Here is a 20,701-nt window from a genome sequence, read left to right as displayed (position 1 = left end):
TGAAAATCCCTCTGATCTCCCTTCCTTCCTTCCTTCCTTCCTTCCTTCCTTCCTTCCTTCCTTCCTTTCTTTGCCTAAGGCAGTTTGAAATCAATTTCTGTAACTTAAAACCAAACAAGACCTGAATTACACAATGCCAGCCAGAGAAAATAGCTCATAGATATAGATATAGATGTAGCTATAGATGTACACACACACACACACACACACACACACACACACACACAGAGACACACACACTTCTCACAGGGTTGTAATTGGTCAACACTACCCTGTGTACCTCAGCATACCTTATGTGCATGGAGATTCAGAGCTATATAAAAGAATGCGTATATACAAAATTGAGAGCCCCATGGCTAGAGCTTTTGGGGTGGGAAGAAGAAGGCAGTGGAGGAGGAAGAAATGCCAGCCTCACTCCAGTCTCAGAGAAGTCCATAGAGTTTAATTGAAACACTGTCACTGATAATATTCACCCAATTCTAGACACCTACTACAAATCCAAACGACCCTAAAATGTTTCATTATAAACAGAGCAGCAAGAAGCATCCCAAAGGCCTGAAGTTGAAAGATGCAGCCTGGCAACCCATACACAGTCCCTCAGAAAAGAAAAGAATAATGTACCAGCTCAGTTTCTCCTGTGAACGGGGACCTTCTGCAGTGATTTCAGTGACTTTGACAACTGCTGAGAGAAGTGCCATCTTGTATTTTACTCCTCAACTAGACATAATAAAAGTGACTCACGAGCCGCTCATCATGGACGCTTAAAGCAAAGACCACTTGCACGGGGGCCATGAGAATGACCAAAGCCACCCAAGCAAGCATGATGGGCTGGCTCTGAGGGTGAGGCTGTCATCTAAGAAAAAAATATAATGATAAATGACAATGGCTAACTCTGGATCCTCACTGAGCACATCAAAATGAGAGAAATGGCAGATTTAAGATAATGGTTAGAAGAATGCTATATACTTATTTCATAAAAAGAGATAAGCACATCAAAAGAGATCAAAGAGAATTTTTACAGGCTCTTAACCCCACACAGAATAGGCCACAAATTCCTGCAAGTAAATCTAGCATAAGCAAGGAAAGATAAGAAACAAAAAAGGATAAAGAAGTATACACAGCAATAGGCTTTATCCCCTACTCATCTCACGTCTCACGTCTCACTTTCTCACTCCACACATCTGTGAAAGCACAGGAAATGGGGCTGAATCTTCCCCCGCCCTACAGACAGGCTGCCAGACTATGGGAACGTGAAAAGCCACAGAAAGAAGCCTGAGGAGCAAGAAGAAAAGTGAAATGTGACCGTGGCAACAATGCAAGTAATTACCATCAGGCCAATGTAACTGAAAGGAGGTGAATAGGAAAAAACAAATGATAGAATCAGAAATAGGGATTCTGACATCACTTATAAGACAAATAGAATGGGGGACATTCCAAGGTAAGATTGATAGGGATTGAAGAGAACAAAGAAAGGGAGTGTTATCTAAAAGGAATATATCAAATAAAAGGGGAACATGGACGACAGAGAGAGAGAGAGAGAGAGAGAGAGAGAGAGAGAGAGAGAGAGAAAGATATCTAACTATATATACTTGAGAAGAGACTGGATTTTAACCTATTTAAGGTTCATCCCATTTTAATAACCATTTATTTCATGCATGAGGGTAGACAGACATAGCTGAGGATACAAAGCAGAATAAAGGAGGTGTCCATCTTAAAACGGAGGCCTACAATAATTGGACTTATACTACAGACCTAATTATTCTCTGGGATAAGCCTAAGGAATAATTTAATTCTGAAGATTGTAATGAAAAGGTAAGGACACAAGAATGAAGAAATGTTGTTATTGAGTTTTTTTGGATAAATATTATATATGTGCAAAAGCTTTACAACTGCCCCAAATGTATTCTTATTCATTTCTAAGCACCAAGTGTGCCTCAGGAAGTGTTCCAGTGAAAGAAAGAGGTGCCAGATGTCATGAAGGTTATATTTTCATGGAGTGTATTTATCATAACCATTTAGAAATGCCGGATACCAGCCTGCAGTTGCTTCTTTGTATACTGTCTCACTTTACCCCACTTCAAACTCTGTTGGTATGATTGCTGGTGTTATTACTTTGCAAATGAAGAAACCAAAGGGGCGCAGGTTGTAACATCGCCACATTTACCAGTATGTGGCTGAGCCAAGATCTGCCCCTGTGACTTCCGGCCCTCATTTCAGCCTGCATCTCATTGGACCCAAATGTCCTCGGTGAGTCCTGAGAAGTAACGACTCGAGTGACTTGCCTGCCCAGTGGCATCGGAAGCTCTGTGAATCCAGGTGAATCTGACTCCATAGGAGGGAAGTGGGGTGGGGCAGGGGTGAGAACACTCAGAACAGAGTTGGGGCCAGGGTAGAAGGACAGAGATGCTACTATTTTGGGGTACGACCAAACGACCAAGGAATGGCACGAAGCATTTGTGTTCTAAAGCTGGAGGCCAGTGAGTCTCTCTCTCTCTCTCTTTCAACCCTGGCCCCGACCTTCCTGTCTCCGACTCTCAGTCCACACTGCACAGAACTCTGTGCTCCTTTGGTAATAACCTCCCTTTCCCACTTGCATCCTCAACCTCTCTCAGAGCAAACTTCTCAAAGGGTCGCCACATGTCCTTATCGTCCTCATCCAACTTATCTCAACCTATCTAATATATCTAACACCCACCAGGACCTGAGGCCCCCATGATTGTGTAAAAGTGCTTTTCCATTGAGTTTCCAAAGTTACAGCTGACGTACTTATGCCCAGGTGCGGTCTTCCCCTTTCCCCCAGGTCCTGCCGTCATCCTGGTAAATGTCAATGACATCATGCATTATTCATCTGGCATCCCAGCCTTTCAGTCCTTTGACATCTGCGACTCCTGACAGGCACCTCTAACCAGGCCCCCGGGGCATCACCCTGGACTATGTCATCACCTGAAACTTCACCTCCAAAATTCACATGCCCACTTTCCACACACAACCTTCTATCCTCCAGCCGTCTCGCTATGTTACTGCCACTCCATCAGTTCATTTTCCTAATCTGGACTACGCATCCCTTTCCCCCAAAACTACAGGGCCCCTTCTGTCCTCACCGCCTTCTTATCTAACCTACAGTCAATCCCAATATCCTTCACTCCTGCTGTCCTCTTGTCCACGTTCCTGCTCTGATATCACAGAGGCAGCGGGAAACGCCACGGTCACAGCTGGCTGCCAAACCCAACCTCGCTTAATCCAGCTGTCACCTTGAGTCTGACTGAGTACATGGCACAGATGGGGCCACCAAATTTACCAGCTGCAACTGCACAGTCCAGCCATTCCACTATTTTCTTGTCATCTTTTGCATTCCTTTTTTTTAATCTTTTCTAAAAAAACAAACAAAAAACCCCAAAACAAACAAAAAACCCCAAACCGAATTCTACATCTGTACCTTCTGAAAGATTATTCTGTAAAAGTCTTTAAACAAAAACAGTACCTTGTCCCCCCGCCTCCATATGCCTAACTCATACTCATCACTTTCAACTTTTTAAGTGGTTTTTCCTAGTATTTATCTCTCTCTATTATATCTGAATAACATGTTTGTACTGCTATTTCTTGATATTTACATTTTACAGCTAACAGCTTCCTGCTATGGAAAATGATACGTTACTTTCTATAGGCTCCCTTCTAGACTACTTCTTTAATTTTTGGCTAATTCAAAATTCATTTTTCATTTTATTACAGCTACATAAATATTATTCACAACTGAGCAATTTCTTTACTTGTACGACTTTTTGTTTTCCCTGAACTTAATGGCTGCCTTAGTTTTGGCGTGCCTAGATTTCTATGTATATGTATTTGCTAATTCTACCCCAAACTATCAGAGCACAGCTCTCTTTTGACTATGATGTAAAAGGTTTCATTTTGTTTTCCTGGAGCCCTCAATTCTCCATTTTATTCTGGACTGGTAACTTCCAGGGCTGTTCAGGGCGGTCGTCCTGCAATTTCCCTTCATTACTCTAGGAAATTCCTTTGCCTCTCTCCTATGTTGGGTCCCTTTTTGCTGGACCCATTTCTTGGTCTGTTTTCTAATTTTTGTAAAACATTTTTTTTTTTTTTTTTTTTTTTTTTGAGTTTACAGAGAGAGGTGGTCAGGCGGTAAATTATCTGATACCTTCCACGCTGAAAATTTCTTCATAAAACTGATTGTTTGGCTTAATCCAGAATTTTAATGTGGCAGCTTCTTCCCCCAGAACTGTGAAGGCATGTAGCTTCTCTTAGCTTCCAGGGTGGCTATTGAGAAGTTTAATGCCATTTTAAACTTCAGCCATTGGTATGTGATCTATTTGCTCTCTTGGGAAATTCTTGTTACCTCTTCTTTTCCCCACTGTTGTAAAATTTTATGCTAATTTGCCTTGGTGTGGGTCTTTTTTCATTCATTACACTGGGCACTTGGTAGGCTCATTTAGTCTACAAACCTCATCCTACAGTTCTGGAAATTTCCTTTGATAATGTCCTCCCCTGTGATTTCTGTTTTCTTTTTATGGAACTCCTGTTATTTGTGATCTCTCTCTCTCTCTCTCTCTCTCTCTCTCTCTCTCTCTCTCTCTCATCTATCTATCATCTATCTATCTGCCTGTCATCTATCATCCATCTCTGCAATCTATATGTAAAAACTATATATCAATGTGTCCTTTTTGATGTCTCCCATGCAAGGACAACCGATATGCCCGAGGCTGAACTGCTTGTCTCCTAACAAAACTTCTTCTCAGTTCCATCTTCCCTGCCTCAGTATGTCTTTTGCCCAAGCCAGTGATGTTGATCCCATCTTCATCTCCTCCCTCTTTCTTGCTTCTTTACCTGCAATAAAATGCCAAGTGCTGTGAAATGCGCATTTTGTATCTCTCTTAAATTCAGTCCACTTCCTTTTTCATAGTCATCGCAACTTCTGAATGCAGACCAGTGTCACTTCTCTTGTAGAACTTTGCAGCAGCCTCCTACTCCTGCTTCTTTTCTCGTTAACTTGGTGCCATCTCATCCTTCAGACCTCAACAGAGACGTCTCTGGATGCTGCTATGATGGTCTGTGGCTACAGCTTTATGACCCTCTAGGCGGATGCCTTTCGCCTGTCCACACTCTGCATTAGACAATATGTTACATGAGAATCGTCCACTCAGTAAATGCTAGTCAATAATGAGTTGGTTATTATCACTAACGAATCATGTTCTTCCTTCTTGGAAAATGAAATCAACCATGAAATTAGGTGAATTCCTGACACTTTGCAACCTTTTTTTATATTTGCATTCTCATTTCTTCTCCAGTCCCTCTCTCCCCCCCACATAATAAACAGGCATGTCCTAAGCAAGTAATGGGAAGTCACGTTACACACTGTTAGAAACAAAATGAGTAAAGCCCTGAACGTTATGGATTTGTGGAAAGAAAATAATCTGGTTCTCTAGGGGAATAAAGACACTGAGTGATCTATTACATACTGAGAAAATGAGAATAAGTGGGAAAAATACTTGGTATATTTGAAACTACACAAATTTTTATTCATTGTGGCAGTGTTAGTTAGGTAAGCCAAAATGAAAGAAATGGTCTGGATTATTTGTCTCATTCTGCCCAATTATTTACTTTCACATTAATTCAAGAACACAATAAAATCATGCTTTTGAGAGCTAACATTGTCCCCATATAAATAAAAAATCCCTAACGTAGTCTATTTAGTATTAAATAAGTGCCCTCGTGTTAATATCCTGTAGTTTTACTCCAAAGGCTGTAGCACCCCTCTCATTTTCTGAACTATTCATTCTTTGAAAGCTCCTAAGCGTGCTTTTATTCATTCATTCATCATGTATTTATTGGGTAGCTCCATTGTTCTTGACTTAGTATCATTAGCTGTTAGAGAGTCCAAGGTGAAAAGACAAAATCCTTGTCTGCAGAAATTCATCAATTAGTGGGACATGTAAATAACTAATGACAAGATAATGTAGCAAGTGTCAGCCCAAATTTTGGATAAAGATTTTCCTCTGGGAACTCAGAGAAGCCAGGTAGGGCTTCAGTGAAGAAGGTTATGTTTGAGCTCAGATGTGAAGTACGCAGAGGAATCATTAGGCAGGAAAGGGCAGGAGAGGGAGGGGATCATGCACAAAGATACAGGTAAAGGGACAGTTCATTTGGGAACAGCATGGGGTATGAGGCTGGAGGGTTTACTACCTGAGTCCTGCCACTTCGCCTCTAGTCCTGTATGATCTCCAATGCCACCAGATCAAGGCATTTTCTTACCCAGTGTCCCTCTAATATATCTGAATTCCCTGGGAAATCCAATTTAAGGCTAAATAAGACTGCTGTTCCATTAAATACTTATTGTACTGTGTGTGTGTGTTTGTACACACAGTTTTTTGCTTTCCTTTTTATAAATGGGAAACTATAATTGAGGTTGCCAATGAATGGAAATGATGATTAATGAAAAAAACAGGAAGTTAAGCTGTTTTGGGCCACTATTGCTTATAGTTCAAACTAAGGTATCTGGCTAAGATGACAGATCAAGATTCAGTCACCAAATGGAAAGAAATATTTAAATAAGTTATTTCCTTTTTTATAAAAGGACATGTATTCATTGTAGAAAAATTAGAAAATACCTTTTTTAAATTTCACTATATCCTCACCCAGCAATAATCACTATGAACCTATCGGAATGCGTTATTTCAGACCATATTATGTGTATTTATGTTTTTTCTTAATAGGATATTATAATACAATTTTAAACACTTTTTATTGTGAAATATAATACTTCCAACTTATTTGTATAGTTTAACAAATAATGATAAAGCAAACACTCCTGAAATTGCTACCCAAGTCAAGAACCAGCACATTAGAATTAATCAAGAATTAGAACATTACGGGCACCACAGAAGCTGGTCAAGTCGCAGCATCTTCATTCCCATTCGAGGAAACCACTGCCTTGACAAGTTTGGTCATTTCTTGCTTTTCTTCCTAGTTTTGCTACTCCACAGGCATCCTTCAACACTATCCGAAAGTCTGTCTGTAAACTTTATGTCAGTGAAATCATACTGTGTGTACTTTTTTGTCTTAACAATTTTTACTAAATAGTGCATTCATAATATTCATGTGTATTACGGCAGCATATATAGCCCTAGCTCACTGGCATTGCCAAACAGCCATTCACTGTGTGCATATAGCACAAGTGTTCATTCTGTCTACCATTGGTGGAAGTTTGGGTTGCTTCCACTTCCGGTTTTTACCAATTATAAGCAATGGTGCTTTGGACACACTTGTGCACGTCACTTAATGTGTGTGTGTACATTTCTCACCTACGAGCAGAATTATCAAGTTAAAGCCCACGTGAACTTTACAAGATAACAGCACACTGTTTTCTGAAGTGGCTGCGCCCATTTCCCTCTTTCCTGCCAGGACTGTGGGACAGTTTCCTCACACAATCCATCTTTGTGGACTCCCAGGAAGGTCAGACTTTCAAATATTGCCATTCTGATGGGCATATGCCTTGCTGTGATTTGAACTGCATTCTTCAGGTTACTCATGAAATTTAGCACCATTTTCAAATGTGTACTGAATGTTTGCTTTTTTTCTTTTGTGTGGTATTGACCAGGATGTTTTGTTCCTTTTTTTTTTTTTGTACTGAGCTGTAAAAATTACAATATAGGTTTGTAAGCTTTTAAAGAATTTAATACATTATGATCATCTTTCATGATAATATACATCGACAACATTTTTTCAAGTATAAACTCATTACTAACTTGGTAGTTTAGATAACTCACAATTGAGACGGTAGCCATGATAAAAATAGAAGCTGTGGTTATAAATATTAATTATTTCTAAGTTGGAGGTGGAAGTAGATGCAAGACAAAACAGAGCAGTTATGTGGCATATATTTGCACATCTGTTAAGGGCCCTGGGAAACCCAGCTCTACTGTGTCCTTACCTGTATGACCTCATGCAGATTAAACTCTCTGAGCCTCTGTTTCCTCCTTGTGTAAAATGGGCGATAACAAAGCCCCTCAGGAGGTGACAGGTAAAATGGTGCCAGGTGTTAAATAAAAGTGCTTAGCCCAAAGCCAGGCATTTCTTAAGCATGCAAAAAACGGTCCTTGTTAACAACATGAACTTAGTTATTATAAATCTTTGTTTAGAACTCGTGGATTATAAGCACTGTGCTATTATATTCAATCATTACTGGATGGGGTGGCTGTTATTCTCCTTTCTCCAATAAAGAATCTGAGGTCAAAGAGGTAAGTAATTGAATCAAGGTCACGCAGTTATTAGTGGAGTGACCATGACTGGAATTTGGATCTAACTTTGATGCCCATTCTCTATTTCCTCTGCCATCCAAATTCTGTGTGATCAAAACTAACAATTCCCTGTAGCTTATTAATAAAGTTGTTCTACTCAGTGGAACAAAAATCACATCTTTAGAAATATGTCCAAGGTGCTTTTTGTTTTTTTTTAAACCTAAGAAGAGGTAGCCAATTTAAAACAAGAGGGTCCTATAACTTGTTGTTTTTTTCCCCAATTGTGGACACAAAAGCACTGCATGCTGGAGCCGGGTAGGCTGGTCCTCTGCTGGGTGACATCGGTCACAGCAGCCTTTTGAAGAGGCTCACCATGGTCAGAATCACCTGGCTTGAGGGCTACAAAAAGGGATAAGTGTGAGCCTGGCAGTCAGATGCCCAGCTTGAATGCCCAACCCTGAAATCTCCTGCTTTTGTGACTTTGGGCAAGTTGCTTGATCTCTCTAACCCACGGTTCCTAATCTATAAAACAGGGTTAAGAACAGTGCTTGTGTGTCATAGGTTTGTAAGTGAGGTTGAAATGAGATGGTGCGGATGGCTAATCATACAGTAAATATTCAATAAATGCTGGTGGCTATTATTATTATTATTATAATTACAGTTGCTCCTCAATGAACCACCACCTCAGTTTGGCCTGTTTAATATTTATCCCATTGTCCCAGCTCAGATACACAGCATGACGTTGTCACATTACTTTAAAGAGCACATACTAAATAATTAGGCATGCTATTCTTATTCATTGCTCATCTCTACTCTGCCAGGTAGACTGTTTAATGTCAGAGCTACTTCTAGGCCAGAGGACTCTGCACTGTAGGGTCCTGTCTCTGGTGGCCACATGCTGGCTTCTGATGTTCAATATGGGGTCCAGGTGACCAAGGTGAAGCCATAAAGAAACAAGATAGCACATGGTTGCAGGCAAACTGTGTGTGTGTGTGTTTATCTGACACAAGAACAGTTCTAGTCACATTCCGGCTTCTCTAGGGTCTCATCTTCTACCCCAAGCACTTTCACAACAAATATGGCTTCCCTTATAAGAGGAATTCTACCTCATTTTCTCATGATATTACATATCCTGGAGTCTTAAGTCAATGCCATATTCAGCAGTCTTACGTCATAATCAATGTCATATTTAATCAGCCAATCTTCCACAAGGTAAATGAAAGTAGGATATTAGAAAAAGAAGAGGCTTTGGAGAAAGACAGACCTCAGCTCAAATCGTGAATTGGCTACATAGTCACTGTGACGCTGGGACAGTCACAGTTTGCTCCTGTTTGTAAAGGGGAGAAGAGCTACTTCACAGTGTTGCTCTGGTGTTTAGAAAGAGGGCGAGTTTAAAGCATGGAGGGCAGAGTCTGGCACATGACGCTAGGCAATGAATTGTAGAGATCACGCTCGTGGTGACGGTGGCCTTCATGATGGTCAAGAGACTAGGCCAGTAAAGGACTTGTCGCAGCCACGCACTCAATCAATAGCCCTCCGGAATGAGAATCAGGTGTTTAATAAGTGGTTGGAGGTGTCAGGGAAGGAGAAAGGCATAACAGACACAGGGAACAGTGAGTGAGGAAAGACACAGGGACTTAAAGTGTCTTGGCTTATTCACTTGCAGCACTGGGGGTGCAAGGTGGTGGCAGGGCAAGAGAGAAGGCTGAGGTGGTACAGAGGCACAGCTCAGGAAGGGCCTTATGTGCCAGGCAGGGAGTCTGGATCTGTGCCCGAGGGCGACGGAGAGCCCCTAAAAGGGGAGTAAAGGACCAGATTTGCATTTAGAAGCTGAAAGGCCCCTGCCAGCGCTGGGTGGGCTGCATGGGTTTAGATTCATGTCAGGTAGGCTGGTTGGGTGATTACTGATCAGCAAAGTGTGGGTCCCAAAGTGGTTCTCAATGCAAATATGCCAATTGATGGATTCAAGATGAAAGAAATGACTTTGCAATGGCCAAGACACATGTTCTTCTTGTCCAGTTACCTTCCAGAAAACGGATGACTGGCATTTGTCTCTTTCTATTATGTTGGCATTTTTTTCTACACCCCCGTGAAGACAGTACTTAGGATTCGCTATTTCATCAATATAAAGTAGCTAGAAGATCTACGTCTGGAAAGAAGTGAGACGTTCTGAACAGGGATGTGGAATTACAAGTCCCAGGCTCATCGTGTTAAGAGACGGAGCTCCACCATGCCGTCAGTCTGCCTAACAATGCACGGAGAGCAGGAGGCAGACTTCTGAAACACGTACACGTCAGACATCCCAGCAGACAACACAGCTCTGCAGGACAGTTCGCATTCATTACCGCTGGACTCGCTCGCACCGCCCTGCAGGCTGACAGGCAGAGTGGGTACAACACCAGGTGTGTAACCTTTCAATATGCGTGTGTATTCTCAAGAGAGTTAGGTGTTCGTGCTTAGTTCTGAGGAGCTGCCACAAAATGAAAGATTTCATGTAGGCCTGCAGGAAGGCTCCATGGTAAGGCGGGTCCCCGTGTTTTATGAATTCTCCTCTGGTACTATGGTGTGTCCTGTACTGCTTCCCAAATTACCTAAAATATGACTCTTGCTGTTGTTTCAGTGAAAGAATTTGAAAGGCAGCAGAGCAGTATCTTCCCCCTTTACTTGGACATTCTGTGGCATTTCAGTTCTAATTGCTAAATAGTACCGTAGGCCACTAAACTGGCAGCAGAAGAGGGGGTATTAGTTTTAAACTCAAGTGCCCTAAAAAACAAAACATCAAACTGTCTCAATGAACTGCTTAAGGGGCAGCCTTTGTGTCATGATTAAACCCAGGGTGGACCCTCAGGTAAAATTAATGACTCTGTGTGGTTTTTTCTGTTTGTTTTTGTTTCCATGCTCTCTGTCTTTTGACCATTTTATGGCTTGCAAGTTCCTCCATAAAGGGTTGGAAGGGGGTGGGGGGCGAACACTTTCAAATCAGCAAGCTATCTAATTGTTAGCAGTCTTAGTCCAAGATTGTAAGGGGAGGGAGCCTTGGGAAGCTCTGCTGTTTCCCAAGACAGACGCCTGCTCTTCACATACACGAAATGCTGTGCCCACCACTGTTATCTGGCAACTGCTCTTGACCCCTTGGTCTCTACTTGTTTGTTTCCTGCACACTACATGACACAACATGCCTTTAACGCACACACGTTTCCCACCCACAGCTCTTAGCTTACCTGTAATGAAATAATTGAATATATAAGTACAACTTTTACGTTCCTCTCTCCTGTGTTACCATCGGCTCCCCAGGGACAAAGACTGTCAGAGTCATCCTGATTCCCCAGGTCTCCAGCACAGTGCTCAGCTCAGAGAAGGGGCTCGGGAAACAAGTACTGATGGAATGGAGGCCCGTCCATACCCCACCGGTCCTCACTCCCTGCAATGACTGAGCTGACTGTGGCATCACGGGTCGTGATTCACACTGCTTCCGTGGGAGGCTGGGAGCGTGTCCTGGCGGGAACAGCAAACAGGCCTGCTAGGACACCCAGGAACGCGACTGAAATGGACAGACAGCTCCTCCGACCAGACACCAAACCCACCATATTTTCCTGTTTCTGTGACTTTAGCAAAGGAATGGGTCTCAAACTGTTTGCCTTAATTGTTCTCCCACAAAGATTCTTTCGAACACTCTACTCTCTCATAACTTCCTCTGTCTCAGCCTACTGCTGTTTCCCCTGTTGGCCTCACCATGACAAATAAGTTGAAGCTCTGACCGCAGATGAGACTCAGGCTCAGGGAGAGAGGACTGTCCACACCGAGCAATGACCCATCTGCACTGAAGAGCCCAGAGCAGCCTGATTGCTTTGAACCTGCCTCCTGCAGGTCCCACTCCTGGGAGGTTCTGACTGCTCCTGAGTCAGTGTGGGCTTCCACACTGTGATGTCTGTGCCTCTTTCATTACCAGGAAGCTATTTGTATTAAAGGAGCAGGCATCGCATGCTACGGTGAGAAACATGCCCAAATCATCTAGACCCACGACTCCAGCGGCAGATAAAGCAAGCCTTTTATGTGCCCCGTCTTTTCCTAAAGCAGAATATTTCAGTTCCACAAGCTCTCCTCACTTCCTTCATTTAAGATGTGCCCAGCAAGGGGAGCTAGATGAGGCCTGGCCAGACCAGAAGGCGGCAGGGAGAACTTCCGGTCCACATACACACCAAAGTGCTTAGTGAACACATGTTGGTGTCATGGACAGCCGCTTGTAAATTACAGTCTGCCTAGGAATATCTAAATCTGTGGAGTTTAACGAAGAAATAAAAATCTGCCTTTAAAGTAGTACAATTAATTTTCATGATACGAGGTGGAGTTTCTGTAGTCTGTAGGGGAGCAGCCTCACTGCTCCTAGTATTATTTTCCCTAGGTAGAGAGGAACCCAAACAATAAGACACCAGCTGTTCATTTGCTCTATAACCATAGGAAATCCTTCTATACCTTAGGCCGAATAAAGGAACTTTATTTTCTATAATGCATCACGTCAACGGGACAGAATCAGAGGGCGTACTGACCAAGAAGTAATCTATCTTCAGATCAATATTTTCAATTGAAAATATTTTTCCTATTTGCCACAACAACGGCAAACCAGTTTGAAGTAAAGCCCGACTATTCATGTAAAATTATATGGATCGATCGACTGGGAGTGCGTGTTTGACGTGTGAACAACAGAAAGACCTTTCAGGAAAATTCTGAGGAAAAGAACCATTGAAAGACCAAGGCTAAGTTTCTAAAATTCTTGGGAACCTTCCCCCAAAGGTTAGAATAGCCATGAATAGGATGATATGTGTGTGTGTGTGTTTTAACATTAGCACTAAACCCAGTACGTTTTCCGTTGTCATTACATTGATGCCAATGAGGCAAGAGTCATTATTAATTTACAGGAAGACGATGTTATAGGAGTGGATCGTATCTTACACCTCCCGCCATGTTTAAACACAGCTCTCATCCTGTGTCTGAAAATCTGGAGAAGGAGGGGCATGAGCAGACGGCGGAATTATTGCCGGGGCTCTGGGGAACTATCTGCGAGGTCACCAGCATTGTCCTAGAAAGAAGAACTCAATCTTTAAGACGTATTATTTTCCAATGATAGTTATTTCAATAAAATGTAGTTCACTGGCCTTCATCTGAGGAAGACTATCTAAGCAGCATAGTGCTAACAGAGGTTAGGTGTCTAGGTTTTCAGTCACACAGACCAAGGCTGAGGCCTGCTCTGCTACATAAAAGCTGCATGGCCCTGGGTGGGTGTGTTTACTTGATTTCTCCAAGCCCAGTTTGCTCTGGAATTAAATGAGGCAGTGTGCACCAACCCCTAAGCACACTGCACGGAACACAGAGTCCTTTGGTGTTTACAGCCACTGACCATTTTGCACTTCTACTGTGTGACTTACTCATTCATATCTTTTAGCCATTTTTCAAATTAAGTTGTATTTTTCCTATTGATTTTCAGGAGTTCTTTCAATGCGTGCACATTAACACTTTGTTGCAGCATTTTCTATCAGTGTACCATTCTTCTTACCTTCACGATGTCTTTTATTTTATGTCTTTCATAAAGTTCTTTCGAATTTTTGTGTAGTTAAATCTACCATTTAAAAAAAATGTTTCCAGGTTTCACATCGTTTTTAGAAAGGCTTTCCCTATCTAATGAACTAATGTCTAATAAGTTTATTATTAGAAAAGGTAAGTTTTAAAAACATGCAATTAAAGTTATTGTCTATTATGCTGCTCAACGTAAGTTTTTAGAAGTCACAGAATTACAGTCTTAAAAATTTGTGCTACAAAAAAAGTTTCTCTCTTCTGAGGAAGTGACATGTTCTTTTCCACCGACTGTGTTTCTGATTTTGCCCTTATAGCCAGGAAGCTTCTAGTCTAGCTTTGTCAAGATTTTCTCTTTTCTGTTACTTGGATTTTTATCCTTGTAACCATGTTATTTTGGGCCCTTTACTGCATGCTACCTGGGATTTTTTCTGAAATTAGAAAGTGACTAAATAATAAATAAATTAGAAAATAATTAAATAAATAAAAATAGAAAGGGATTAAATAAATAAATAATAAACAAATCCTCTTTATATTTAATTTAAACTTTTTCAGGTCATTCATTTTTAATCCATCTTACTATGAATTCTCGGTCTGCTGGATTGAACTGCAATCCAGTAGGTAAGCGGGCAGATAGCTTGCTCTCACTCTAATTATTCGGTTACAGATCTGTCGACCTTATTGTGAGCCCCTCCAGGGTAAGGAGGGTTCTAATTATCCTCGAATCCAAGTCACCTGTGGCTTAAAGTAAGCACTGAGGTGTTTGCTGAATAAATGAACCAGAGAAAAGTCACTCACAAAAAAGCTCACAACAGAAATCTAGTTTCAGGAAGCAGCCCCCGTCCTCCCAGGGGATGTCTTACTGTGGGTACATGTTGCATCTATAATCGTGGATGGCAGTAATGAGCAGGTGACCGAAGACACAAGAGCTCGCCATCATTAGGCTGCGATCACCACGGGAGGAAGCAAAGCATCGCAGTTTAGAGCATGTTTCCAACAGTATGAGTTAAAACAAAGGTTGGCATGACCGAGGTAGTTAAAATAACCCAGCACCCCACAGTCCCTACAAGCCCAATCATTCGGGAGCTAACTGTGAACTGCATGCCCACCTACTTTTTCATTAGCTTGAAGATGAACGAGGCAACGTGAAAGCTGACTTTGCTGTAGAAACTAGATTTAAGTTAGAAATTCTAACCAATGGAGTAAATGCAAAGCTAACATTCAGTGAATAAAATTTATCTTTTAACCACAGTAGTTTTGAAGTACAAGGAAGCCTTGGGTGATGGAATTAGAGGGAACCAGGCAGAGAAAATCCTAAAATCTTTACAAGGAGCTTTCTGCTTCATTTTCTATTGTACACCTTCCCCAATGTCTCAATTCCACTTTCTCTGGGTTTCTGTGCACTGACAGTGGTCCCCTTCCTCTAGGCAGGGGGACAAAACAAATGGTGGCCGCTCTCATTGCTATTGTCCTCCAGGGGATTAGGGCTCACCATCCATTCTCCCTGGCCGTAGTGTGACTTCCTGTAGTGCGTTAGATGGCAAGCCGGAAACCACAGGCTCGCACAGCCCTGAAGACAGATGCCTGAGTGTGAGACACGGGAGGAGCCAGTGGGCAGGGTCCGCACTTGGGTTGCTTCTGCTGACAAGCCCCTTCACTTGTCACCCCTTTGCATCAGGTGTGGAGGGGCAGGGCACGGGCACTGTTTTGCTGGTCTGGACCAGCAGGCACAGCGTGGCTCTGGGGCAGCCCTTCTGCGGTAGCTGTTGATCCCTGGATCCCAGCTTTGGTGGCACGAGCCTGGAGCCAGCCAGGGGATGGCACTCCCCGGGCCCAGTCCAGGCAGCAGGTCCCCCTGGGATTCTGGGACTCGTTTCTGGAAGTGCAGCCTGGAGCTTGCTTCTCCACAACTTGTAACGATTTCGTCAGCACCCGCTTCCCTGAGCCAAATGCCATTCTGCCTAAAATAGCTTGATTCTTGTGTTTTTGTCAGCCAAACTGTGTGATTCAACAGGTTACCAGTCAGGGGAAGAGTGAGAGGCAGTTGTGATCACTTAAACATATGAAAAATGAACATGCCTTAAAACAATGGCATTATTTATTATTATTAACTTTAAATTTGAAACTCATCTGTCATCCCACTTAAATAACTGATATACACAGGAACTTTGAAAAGACATTTTAATGCAGAAAGGGCACTAACTTCAAGGCAGAAAGTCTTACCAGCAGGTGTGGACGTGGATTTTGGTGCCGGAAGCAAACTCCTCCGGGGCACTGTCACACTGGAGGGCACTGGGGGGGCCACCCGGCTGGCTCCCTTGGGTGCGTCTTTGGAGGGCACAGCTGCCTTCAGAGCTGGCTGGTCTTCGTTCCCAAAGGCTGAACCTGTGGGAGGCGGACAGCATGTTAATTACATCTTCATGAAAAATGGATGGACCTCTTGCCATTTGCAGTTGCCAACAAATCCTGCTTTAGAACTTGACCTCAGCAAGTGGCCTCTCAGCACTTGGCCTCTCAGCAAGTGGCCTTGAAAAGCATTTTTCTGGGGCTGAGTGTGGAAAAGAGCTCCATTTAGTCAGCACATAAAAGTCCTTCATTCAGATCTGCGCAAGGGGCTCCACAAAAGCCATGAGCAGCCTCACTCCTCAGATGATTTTACACGTACACACGCACGCACACACACACGTGGGTGTGCAACTGTATATGTATATGATAAGCATATATTTGATAACTCACAGAGGATGGGCAACTCTTTTGAGTAACAGGGTGAGTGACCCAGGAGAGGTGAGAATAGAATAAGAATATACACATGCACTGCTAGTCCAGGGGCTTGATTTCAGAAGCTCCCTGAAACCCAGCTAGTCCTACCTGCAGAATAAGAAGCTTGGGATGAATGCAGATGGGTAGGGAGCATGGAGACAGAGCGTCCCTTTGAAACTCATGAGGTTTCTTGTTCAAAAAGCCAAGGCCTCACCCAACTGAGAGGACCCTGAAGTAGATCCTAGTTTATTTCAAAGGCAGAAGACATTTATTCATAATTTCAGTTCACTATTCAACATAAAAACAGACTCCTTATCTATGAGACAGTTTGTTTATAATCAACTGCTCTGACGCTAGGGAGGCACGGCAAACTGGGATATGTGTGAGATTTAAATGTGCAAAGTGGTTGTAGTCCAAACTTTTCTTCTAGATCTTTCCAAACCTACAGACAATGACCCCACCAGATATCTATTCCCTGTTAAGGGATAAATCTGCTAAATATACCTCTGAGTACAGCTTCGAGGCCTAATGTACTAAAGTAAATAAATAGAGAGCCTGAAAGTAATGAGATTACTGCTTGTTTGGGATAAAACCATCCAGTCATAGGAACGTGACCATCTACCGTGGAAAACAAGCAATGACAGCTGGAAGAAGCATACAAAATTTTAGTGAAAGATTAAATTTTTTGTTTTCATCATTTTAAAAGGACAGTCATAACACTCTATTCAGATGGAGCCTGCATGAAAATGATAACATTATTAAAGTGGTTTTAGTGTTCAAAACATTGACAACCACTTAAGAGTAAGAGATTGTTGCTTTCTTCCCTCTGAAAACCTGCAAATCTGTTTAAAATCAGTGAGATCTGTTTTGTTTCTAAAGAAAAGTGTATTTAAAAATGAAAAATAAAGAACATGCTATTTCCTAACATAGAACCTATGCCCTATACATCTTTTAAGATGCTGCGATTCTAATTTTGATCTGATCAAAATTAGAGCCAGGAGAATGCATTTCATCTATGCAAACAGAACAAACATACTGAAACTACCAAAGCCTCTGCACTGTGTGCTGGATGTCAGGAAAAAAAGCAAGCACGTGTTTGATCCAAACCTCGTCAGGAAAAGGGGCAGCATGTACCTGCAGAACAGTGAGTCTTAGCTTCTGAATCATAGAGCAGGTCACCAGTCTAATCCTGGAACTCAGTGAATCTCTGGAAACCTGTGGGACATTTCAGATGGGCATGTGGGACTCAGCCACTAGAAGTATGTCACATGGCATTATCTCATGTTTAGCCTGCTGTTGACGTATTTCCAGAATAAGTTACTCACCAAAATGAGTAGCAGAAGCTGAATCGAGCACAAAACCTTTCACACTGAGTCTTTTATTTAATAATTTATTACAGTTTCTGGAGAAGGGAAATATCTCATATCATCTGTGGAGTTCAAATGTCCTTTTCTCAAATCTTCTTGTGCCTGGTATCATTCTCTTACATGAAATTTGTTATTCAATGAATATGTCAGTTTAGAGATTTGGCCACTTTCCAAGCTGGGAAGTAATCTGGCTGTTTGAAATATGAGGTGTCAAGGAAGCTATGAACACCCATCTGAGAGAGGTTTTTGCATTACCAAAAAATAAAATAAAGTAATAGAATGAAATAAAGTAAAACTCTATTACTGTCCACTGTTGTGGGACACAGCTGGCGGTAAACAGTACTACACTTTAAAAAACAGCTTAAATGGGCCAATAATGAAAGATACATTACTTGACAAATGAAAAGTACTCTGGAGACTTTCTGTCAAGATGGCAGAGCAGGTAAATGCTGTGCTCACTTCATCCCATGAGCACATCAAAATTACAACTAAATTATGGAACAACTACCCTTGAGAACCTCCTGAAGACCAGCTGAAGAGAACTCCTATAACTAAGGATATAAAGAAGAAGCCACGTTGAGTCTGAATGTTGAATGTTAACGGTAATTGAAAAATAAAAAATTTTAAAGTACTCTAAATTTGGAAGTGTTACTGAATTCTGTAAGTGCTCTTGGCACCTCAAAACAATGCAGATAATATGAAACCACTGCTTAATAAGAGGAAGGACACAACTGGAAACAAATAAATTGTGCTTGTGTGAACCAAAAAAATGTGTTTTTTTTTTCTGAAGGATTCAGCCAGTGGAAGTGGTTCATGTGTGTAATTCAGTCATCTCATCCCCAACCAACCTGAAACTACTCTGGCATGAATGAGCCAGATGGTAAACGGTATAGGCTTGGGACTGAGACGACCAGGGTGAGGAAACCACCTCCTCTGCCTCCCAGCTCTCTGCACCTTTTTCATTTAGTGGGGATGATGATAAAAAGAGTTGTTCTGAGAATTTTCAAAAGCTAATGCAAGTGAATTTTTCAAAAGTTGATGCAAGAGTAAGCATGAGAAAAACACTTAGAGTACTGTCTGGTACATGGAATGCTCTCATGTGTTAGTCATTAACACTTACAGATTCCTTTGAAGTCTACCAGCTAGTCATTATAGTAAGTCAGTTTTTCATAGGAACTTGGAAAGAGTTCATCAATTTATATCAATGGGCTGCTCTCAGCGAGAAGAGAGGAAAGGGCTGACGTAAATCTGGTAGTAACTGCAGGATGAAAGGCTAAGGGAAGGACGACAGTATGACTGTCTTTACAAAATACGATGAACTACTTCAGACAGAGGAAAAGATGAGAATGAGAACATAATGGACCACCAAGCTTCAGAAACACAAAACACAGCCGATTACATGCCAGTGAAATTGCTGGGAAGAGGGCACGAGCGTGTTCAACTTCCCTAGAGATTCACATGGCTTTCCAAATTGCTAGTCACCATTCACACTAACCACAGGTCGTGGCTGTCAGACTTTAATTAATTAGTAATTAATTTAGTTTTGATTTCTATGTTTCTAACAGGTAGTGAGGTTGAACATTTTTTCCGCATAGGTGTGTGCTATTTCTTCCATAAGATGCCCATTCATAATTTTTGTCCATTTTCTCACTGAAATGTTCTGCCTTTCTAGTCGATATACAAGAGTTCTTTGAATATTCTGGCTACTGAGCCTTAATTGGTATATATTCAAATGTTCTCCCAGTCTTTGGTTTGTATTCTTCATACTTATGGTGTCTTTGCTCAGAAGTCTTTCTTTGTTTTTTTCTTTTCTTTCTTTCTTTCTCTCTCTTTTTTAAAAGATTTTATTGGGGAAGGGGAACAGGACTTTATTGGGGAACAGTGTGTACTTCCGGGACTTTTTTTCCCAAGTCAAGTTGTTGTCCTTTCAATCTTAGTTGTGCAGGGCACAGTTCAGCTCCAGGTCCAGTTGCCGTTGCTAGTTGCAGGGGGCGCAGCCCACCATCCCTTGCGGGAATCGAACTGGCAACCTTGTGGTTGAGAGGATGCACTCCAACCGACTGAGCCATCTGGGAGCTCAGCGGCAGCTCAGCTCAAGGTGCCGTGTTCAATCTTAGTTGCAGGGGGCAGAGCCCACCATCCCCTGCGGGACTCGAGGAATTGAACTGGCAACCTGTGGTTGAGAGCCTACTGGCCCATGCGGGAATCGAACCGGCAACCTTTGGAGTTAGAAGCATGGAGCGCTAACCGCCTGAGCCACCGGGCCGGCCCTCTTTTCTTTTTTTTAAAGGAGGGCGCAGCTCATAGTGGGCCACGTGGGGATCGAACTGGCAACCTTGGTGTTATTAGCACCATGCTCTAACCAACTGAGCTGACCGGCCACCCCAGAAGTCTTTCATTTTAATGCAGTTGATTTTTCTCACTCTTTTCTCACCTGATTTGTACTTTATGTATCCTGGTTTTTCATTCCTTATCTGATGTCATAATGATGTTCTCCTACGTATCCTTCCAAGAGTTTTAAAGTTTCGTTTTTCACATTTAGATCATTAATTCACCTGGCATGGGGCATGGGGGCAGGGGTCAGATTTTTCATTGTTTTCTTTATAGACAGCCAACTATTCTGGCCCTGAGTGTTAGACAGTCATCTTCTCTACCATATTGCCAGCTGTCCTATGTCAATTTTCCATACAAGCATGATTATTAGGGTAAGCTAACAACCCCCAAATTTCAATAACTTAACATAACAAAGGT

At 42.1% G+C, this 20,701-nt stretch overlaps 1 protein-coding gene across 3 annotated transcripts in view; it reads right to left on the bottom strand.

The window, feature by feature from the left end:
* The window catches only part of MTUS2 (microtubule associated scaffold protein 2), a 526,534-nt gene that overhangs the window by 145,825 nt on the left and 360,008 nt on the right, over positions 1–20,701 (bottom strand). For all 3 annotated transcript variants that reach the window (XM_074330067.1, XM_074330069.1, XM_074330068.1), the window contains one exon: positions 16,047–16,208. In XM_074330067.1, coding sequence (XP_074186168.1) covers positions 16,047–16,208 — 162 coding nt within the window. The remainder of the gene's footprint in view (positions 1–16,046; positions 16,209–20,701) is intronic.

Source organism: Rhinolophus sinicus, linkage group LG04, assembly GCF_036562045.2.
Source record: "Rhinolophus sinicus isolate RSC01 linkage group LG04, ASM3656204v1, whole genome shotgun sequence".
NCBI lineage: Eukaryota > Metazoa > Chordata > Mammalia > Chiroptera > Rhinolophidae > Rhinolophus > Rhinolophus sinicus.
Note: the sequence above shows the minus strand (reverse complement) of the source record. Positions and strands in the feature narration are given on the sequence as shown.